General features: G+C 51.7%; 2 protein-coding genes across 3 annotated transcripts; one reads left to right on the top strand and one right to left on the bottom strand.

Moving 5' to 3' along the window:
* The first annotated feature begins 519 nt into the window (after positions 1 to 519).
* Rnf5 (ring finger protein 5) lies at positions 520 to 3,003 on the top strand. Its single transcript, XM_047558304.1, has 6 exons — positions 520 to 712; positions 1,725 to 1,743; positions 1,838 to 1,950; positions 2,064 to 2,118; positions 2,193 to 2,310; positions 2,424 to 3,003. Exons 1-6 carry the CDS (start codon positions 573 to 575, stop codon positions 2,519 to 2,521), a joined length of 543 nt encoding a protein of 180 aa, XP_047414260.1. The 5' UTR covers positions 520 to 572; the 3' UTR covers positions 2,522 to 3,003.
* Positions 3,004 to 3,241: 238 nt separating this feature from the next.
* Ager (advanced glycosylation end-product specific receptor) lies at positions 3,242 to 6,210 on the bottom strand. 2 transcript variants are annotated; one of them, XM_047558302.1, is made up of 11 exons: positions 6,053 to 6,210; positions 5,775 to 5,881; positions 5,455 to 5,647; positions 5,223 to 5,287; positions 5,028 to 5,115; positions 4,751 to 4,933; positions 4,488 to 4,618; positions 4,148 to 4,289; positions 3,846 to 3,872; positions 3,620 to 3,746; positions 3,242 to 3,500 (listed from the first exon to the last, which is right to left on the bottom strand). In XM_047558302.1, the coding sequence occupies exons 1-11, from the start codon at positions 6,102 to 6,104 to the stop codon at positions 3,404 to 3,406; spliced, it is 1,212 nt and encodes a 403-aa protein (XP_047414258.1). In that variant the 5' UTR covers positions 6,105 to 6,210; the 3' UTR covers positions 3,242 to 3,403. The 2 variants fall into 2 exon arrangements, with proteins under 2 accessions (XP_047414258.1, XP_047414259.1); XM_047558303.1 differs by lacking the exon at positions 3,620 to 3,746.
* Positions 6,211 to 6,900: the final 690 nt, after the last annotated feature.

Genomic DNA, 6,900 nt, shown 5'->3' with positions numbered 1-6,900 from the left:
GCTCAACCCTCATAGAGTCGGCCCACCCCATCCCGCCGCGTGCTGCGCAGGCGCATTTTGCCTAACCACCATTTTCCGTGACGTTCCAGCCAATCAGTTGCTTTGGAGCTGTACGCTCCAAAGTCCAATAGGAATCCAGACATTCTTTGAAAGAGGAAGTGAACTAAAGAAAGGGGCTTAATATAGTGGGTGAGTTCATGTAGTCCTGAACCAATTGCTTCTGGCCTTTAGTTATGAGTGGCATCTACTCAGACAAATAAAACTCTCCTTGGCCGGGTGACAGGACGGGTGTAGCGACTTGTTACCAATCCCTTGGTACTGCATACTGACAGTGACTGAATCAACCAATAATCATTGTTCAAGGGCGGGGCCGCCCGAACGTTTTGCCGCCCCCACTCTTTGGACCAATCCTTTCTTTGGAATCGTATGTGATTGGCAAGCATTCTGACCAGTAGAGATTAGAAAACCTTGAAGCCTGCCCAACGATCGTGGGTCGGAGGCGGCTTCTCGTTTTTTGGGGCGTGTGTGTTTAGGGGGACTGAGGGGTACGCAGAGGCGAAATAGAACTGGCCATGGCAGCAGCAGAGGAGGAGGACGGGGGCCCCGAAGGGCCAAACCGCGAGCGGGGCGGGGCGGGCGCGACCTTCGAATGTAATATATGTTTGGAGACTGCTCGGGAAGCTGTGGTCAGTGTGTGTGGCCACCTGTACTGGTGAGAACCTGGGGTCGGGGCAGAAGGCGGTGGGGCTCACCTCTGTACTGGGGAGGCTGGGAGCGGGGAACCCTACAATCACACCGATAATCGAAGGGCACATTTCTGTGGGTGAGGCCTGAGGAGAGAAAATACGTCTTTTCTGCTGTGTGTGGGAGGAAGGATCGTCTGTAGACAAGCTCTGTGTAAAGGAGAGTCTTAGGAACTAGGATGGGAGCTGGTGCGTGTGTGGTGTGTTATAAGGATGTGCATGGGACAACTGCACATCTGTGCAGGTGGGACCTGAGGGCACCTTATTCCAAGGAAGTTAAGAATTTTTAAAATCAAATTGGCCCAATTGTTATATTGTGTGCATGTGTGAATATGTCACCCCAGGTCCCATGATTATGTACAACTATAATGCCCCAATTAAAAATGTAGAAGAGAAAAAGAGTTTTTTTTAACTGAACAGGTAGAAACATGAGACTCAAAAGTTAGGAGAGGCATGCATCAGTTGAGTCGAGGAGACCCAGGGAATATGGGCTCACATTCAGATGAGATCTGGAAGTAGGTAGTAGACAAACCTGGAGACAAGGGCTGTGGAGGGGCAGGATTGAGAAATTAAAAGGTTGTGGAAAAAGGAACTTGAATGAGCTTGAAAGTGAGAGCATTGTGGGGAATGTGCTAGTAAAGGGGGTTTGGTCTGGAGGACTGGGGACAAAAAAAGGGATTGGGACTGAAAGAGGTCTGGAAAGGGGTGGTTGAAGAGAATTGGAAATTAAGTTGAAAGGAAAGCGAGGGGGGTTTGGAGGATAGGAGAAGGTTGAGAGTGTTGAGGATGGAAAGAGCTTTAGGTGTTAGATCAGTGAAGCAGGAAAGCCAGATTGGCTAGTGTGGTAGAGGTTGCAGAAAATATGAAAACAAATCATAGGCAATATCTGGGAAGATGGGTGAGATGGGATTCTGTAAAGTCTGGGGGCTGTGTCTCTTTTTTGTAGCTAGTTTGACCATTTCTTTTCTTCCCCCCATCCAGTTGGCCCTGTCTTCATCAGGTGCGTACTCAGGAGATGGAAAAGAAATGGGGAGGTCTGAGGAGCTGGAAGACCCTTCTGTGTAGTTGAAACCACTGCATTTGTTTCTCTCCAGTGGCTGGAGACACGGCCAGAGCGGCAAGAGTGCCCAGTGTGCAAAGCTGGCATCAGCAGAGAGAAGGTTGTCCCACTTTATGGGCGAGGGAGCCAGAAGCCCCAGGATCCCAGGTGAGAGACTAGAGGTAGTGTTGAGGGAAGGCTGAAGGTTTCTGCCCCAGGAAGAGGGTGTCAAAAGAAAAGAGGAAAAGATCCCTGTTGACAGTCTTTCTCCTCACCCTCAGATTGAAAACTCCACCCCGCCCCCAGGGCCAGCGACCAGCTCCAGAGAGCAGAGGGGTGAGTCTTCTTGTCCACTGTGTCCGTTCCTTGCCAAGGATATGCCTAGTTCCCTAACTTTGTCTCCTTCCTAGGGATTCCAGCCGTTTGGTGATACTGGGGGTTTTCACTTCTCATTTGGTGTTGGTGCTTTTCCCTTTGGCTTTTTCACCACTGTCTTCAATGCTCATGAGCCTTTCCGCAGGGGTGCAGGTAAGAATCTTGCCTTAGCTCTTCTCAGGGGCTTCCCTCAAATACCCCTACCTCTGCCAGGTTTCCTCCTGGCCTAGGAGTTTGTGCTTCTGCAGCTTTCCTTTCTCCCACAGGTGTGGATCTGGGACAGGGTCACCCGGCCTCCAGCTGGCAGGATTCCCTCTTCCTGTTTCTCGCCATCTTCTTCTTTTTCTGGCTGCTCAGTATTTGAGCTATGTCTCCTTCCTGCCCACCTCCAGCCAGAGGAGAATCAGTATTGGGGGTCCCTGCTGACCCTTCCTTACTTCTGGAATCTCATTCCCTGACCCTCCATTTCTGTTGGCTGAGGCCAATCCTGTCCACTCTCCAGGAGGGCATGGGAAGGAGCAGCGACATCTGTGCATAGGATGAGAGACCCGCCTCTGAACTCTTACTCACTCCCTTGCTGGATAGTAACTCTCAGCCCTGGGGAAGGAGGGCAGACTGAAAAGAGTGCCCATTTCTCCTCTCCCCTAATCTTTTGCTTCCCCTGATTTCTTGATTTGATGTTGAAAGGTGGGCCAGGCTCCCTCTGACTTTCCTCCATTCCTCTTGTTGACTTAATTTAAATTTTTGTTTCCCCAGTGCCTAATATGAGTTCTTACTCTAAATACCCTCCCCACTACCTCCTTTATTACAAATTCAATAAAAAAGGTAAAATATATTGATGGGAACACTTCCCATGTTCTTATTCCCTTCTTCCTTCTAGGACAGAAGCCTCTTCACCCCAACTTAAGTAGATGTGTATGGTGAGAGAAGTGTGAGGGTTAGCCCCTCCCCTACAGGGTTTTCAAGGTGCAGTCTCTCTCTCTCTCTCTCTCTCTCTCTCTCTCTCTCTCTCTCTCTCTCTCTCTGTCACTCACACACACACACACACACACAACACACACACACAGAGACAGCAGTATGGGCATGATGTGTCAGGTGTTTACTCAGCATGGTTTGCAGAGGGCTCTGGTTGTGGAAGAAAGTGTGGCGAGGTGAGGTAGAGATTGTACAGGGAGGGTTTGGGGCCAGCACAGTTCAAGGGAGAAAAGCAAGGGAGCTGAAGGACAGGATCTGTCTTGGGGCTCCCTTAAGGCCCTCCTGTTCCACTCTCAGCTGCCTCCGGCTCCTCTGACTGATTCAACTCTGTACGTTCCTCCTCTTCCTCCTGGTTTTCTGGGGCCTTCCTGAGGAGGATTGGGGAGAATTCCACATATGATTCTTAGCACTCCATTGTTCATCCCCCACACCCCTCACTGGCTGCCTGTAAGCCCTAAATCTGAGGTGTCTGGCTTTCTTTACTCACCTCTCCTCTCCACGGAGTCGCCTCCTTCTCCATATGATGATCCCAATGAGCAGGGTGGCTATCCCCAGACCTCCCAGGATCCCCAGGACTAAGGCTAGAGTTCCCAGCCCTGATCCTCCCACATCTCCTATAAGGAGATGGAGAAAATTGAGGGCACAATGTTGACCATCTCCCCCAGTCCATGTGGCAAGGACTGACTGCTTTTCTGTTACTCTCAATCCCTTACCTGTGGTTGGCCCATCCTCACCAGTTTCTGGAAGGAAAAACTAGGGCAAGTCAGAAGGAAATTTCAATTTGGGAGAGGACTGTTTGGTGGGAGCGCCAGAGGAGTCTTTCCCTCCAGTTCAGAGGGGAGAGGCTGGGCTGCTCTCTTGGCAGGATTTGGGTGGGGCAGAGACCTGGGTGTGGGTGCATGGAGGGTGGGGTAAGGTGGCTTTGGTAATAAAGCCAGAATGGGGTAGGGAGCTGGAGCCTACTGTGTCCCTCATCCCAGCCCCAGGGTCTCAGGGATTTGGGAAGTGGTCTTACCTATGATGCTGATGCTGACCGAACGACTTTCCTGGGACCCATGGCTGGGATGTGTAGCTACACAGCTGTAGGTCCCCTGGTCCTGAGGTTCTACCTCAGGGAGGAGCAGGATGGGGCTAGGGGGAAGGGGTAGGGGCATGCCCTGGTAGAGAAAGGGGGAGAGTAGGCTATTACACAACCTCCATACACATGTCCCACACTCCTGTCTTTTGTCTCCACTGCCTAAGATACCCTGTCTTCTTTCACAGTTCCTTGTCCACCTTTCCCTCCATTAGCCCTCTGCCCTTCTTCGAGTTGCCAGTTACAGTACTCTACCTCCCAGCTCCCCCACGCCACTCACATCCTTCACCCAGTGAATTTGAGGAGGAGGCTGGGCCGGGGCTTCACAGGTCAAGGTCACAGTCCCACCAGGAACTACTGCTCCCCCTTCTGGCTCCACCACCAATCGAACCTCCTCCAGAGGCACAGGCTCTGGGACAGGAAAGTGCACGAGGTTGAGTGTTACATGTGGGAACAGTCCCAGTAAGTGTGGGTGACCCCTGCCTCCAAGAGACCATACTTCCAGAACGTGTTCACCTGAACTTGGGGCCCTCATCTTCTTACCCCAGACACTGGGCTGGATCGGGGCTGTGTTCAAGGCCCTGCGCCGAGGAATGCCTGGGCTGAAGCTGCAGGAGAAGGTGGGGTGGGCAGTTCCTCCCCGGGCTGGGGTCACCATCAGCTCTGACTGGAGTGTGAAGAGCCCTGTCTCGGGGTGTCTCCTGATCTCTTCCTTCACAGACACTCCTATGAGAGGGAGGACAAGAGAAGACATCCCAGGTGGGAGTTATTGATCAAGAAGGAAGCTGTAGGGCAGCGGGGTGTGCACATTGGGACTCACCTTTTCCATCAGGTATCAGGGGTTTCCCATCCAAGTGCCAGCTAAGAGTCCCCGCAGGGTAGCCTCCCTCGGACACACATGTTCCCACCTGAACAAAGAGTGGTAACCTCATCATTGTTGAAAGATGAGATGCCATACAGGTACACAACCACATTTACAGCACCACTTTCTGCTTCTCCCACTTCCTTCCACTACCTTATTGGGGATACCAGCCATGAGTTCAGAAGCAGGATCTATAATTTCTGGCTTCCCAGGAATTTCTGAAGGAGGGAAAAATCCAATCAGAGGCTGCAGCTTTGAAGGTTCCCACTCTCCAGGTATGTGAGTGTGGGTAGTGAAGTCAGAGGTCCTCACACACCAGGGCCAAGAAGTCAAGGGCTGGGAGTGAAGGCTTTTTCTTAGATGAGAAGTGGGCTGGAACCCTTACGGTAGACTCGGACCCGGTAGTTGGACTTGGTCTCCTTTCCATGCCTGTTCGTTGCCCGGCACCGGAAAGTCCCCTCATCCTGTATCCCAACTGCCGGAAGAAGGAGGGAGCCGTTGGGGAGGACACGAGCCACACTGTCCCAGGGGCTTCCCTGGGGAGACAGGACCTTCCAAGCTTCTGTCCGGCCTGTATTCTGGAGACAGAGAAGGGCCTGAGCAATGCCAGTCCTCTGGGAAAGGACTGATTAGACAGGTTAGTGGGGATGTGAGCCATCACAGGTCTCTATGGAAACTGGGAGGCTGCAACAGGGCCCTGCTTACCAGCTTCCATTCCAGTTGCTGGGGTGGTTTCTTGGGGGCCCCCTTACAGTTCAGCACCAATGGCTCCCCCATCCGGGCTGTGATGTTTTGACCGCCTACTACTGTCCCTGGGAAACAGCACCAAGGTAGAGTGGGCAGAAAGGGAGATAGGCTAATGAAATTAGGGGAGCATGGGTTAAGAATTTGAAAGCAGTGTCCAAGATCTAGAAAAATTCTGGGGAAATTGTGGGCAAAGTGTTTTCTCCAGGGAGAATCACTGGGGGCAGGGAATGGCTCACCCCATAAACTGAGGACCAGCATCCAGGTTCCAGCCGTTGCCCCTGCTGCCATCCTGCTTCTTTCCCAGGTTCCTGTCTGTCCTTTTCCCTTTACAGGCCACCGCCCTAGGTGGGGCTTCCACCCTCTCCCCTACCCCCATTTCCCAGTCTTGTCCCTTCACAGAGAATGCTAGGAATTCATGCCTCTTGAACAAGAGTCCTTCAGGTGCTAGAAGCAATTCTTACCCCACCCTTGGGCACTGCCAACCTCTGGGTACAGCCACTTCCTTGGGGGTGGGGAATGTGCCTCCCAAGGTGTCGTTCTCTTAAGAGTCCCCCACTGCATTCGTATGTATTCCATCAGTCCCATGCTGAGGGCTGCCTGGAGCCCCATTTTGACTAGGCATGGTTGCTAAGCAACAGGGTTCAGCTGTTGTCTCCAGGGATGAACTTGGGGCCTGAATGAGGACTAGGCTAGGGTACAGGGGAGGAATCTGTTGGGGCTTTGTGAGAGAAAAGTATTTTTTTCTAGGGTTTCTCATTTTTTGGAAAAAAAAAAAATCTCAACTAAACCCAGGGAAAAAAGAAATTTCTTTATTTAAAACTGCATTGTTTTTCTTTTTTTTTTTCTGTGAAACTACAAGTTTACAAGTGAGGAGAGAACTGCCCCTGGCCCATGCCTCCCACCCCCCACCCATCACACTCCCAACTTGTTTCCCAACCCTGCCCAGATCTTTAATGGGAGGGGTTCCCCACTCTTGACAGTCTTGTAAAATCCTGAGGATGTTTGAGGGGATTAGATAGTAGGGTTCAGGGCCAAGGATGGGACAGTGTTTTTATCTTCCCCCATACCTGGCTTTTTGCAACCT

Source organism: Sciurus carolinensis, chromosome 7, assembly GCF_902686445.1.
Source record: "Sciurus carolinensis chromosome 7, mSciCar1.2, whole genome shotgun sequence".
In the NCBI taxonomy this organism is placed as follows: domain Eukaryota; kingdom Metazoa; phylum Chordata; class Mammalia; order Rodentia; family Sciuridae; genus Sciurus; species Sciurus carolinensis.
This window is presented reverse-complemented; position numbering and strand designations above follow the sequence as displayed.

Coding starts and splice junctions, on each gene's coding strand:
- Rnf5 (XM_047558304.1), top strand. CDS start 573: ATGGCAGCAGCAGAGGAGGAGGACGGGGGCCCCGAAGGGCCAAACCGC. Junction 1,951..2,063: donor CAGAAGCCCCAGGATCCCAG/GTGAGAGACTAG, acceptor CCTCACCCTCAG/ATTGAAAACTCCACCCCGCC. Junction 2,119..2,192: donor CAGCTCCAGAGAGCAGAGGG/GTGAGTCTTCTT, acceptor TCTCCTTCCTAG/GGATTCCAGCCGTTTGGTGA.
- Ager (XM_047558302.1), bottom strand. CDS start 6,104: ATGGCAGCAGGGGCAACGGCTGGAACCTGGATGCTGGTCCTCAGTTTA. Junction 5,116..5,222: donor TGGCTGGTATCCCCAATAAG/GTAGTGGAAGGA, acceptor CTCTTTGTTCAG/GTGGGAACATGTGTGTCCGA. Junction 4,619..4,750: donor GATCCAGCCCAGTGTCTGGG/GTAAGAAGATGA, acceptor TTCCTGTCCCAG/AGCCTGTGCCTCTGGAGGAG.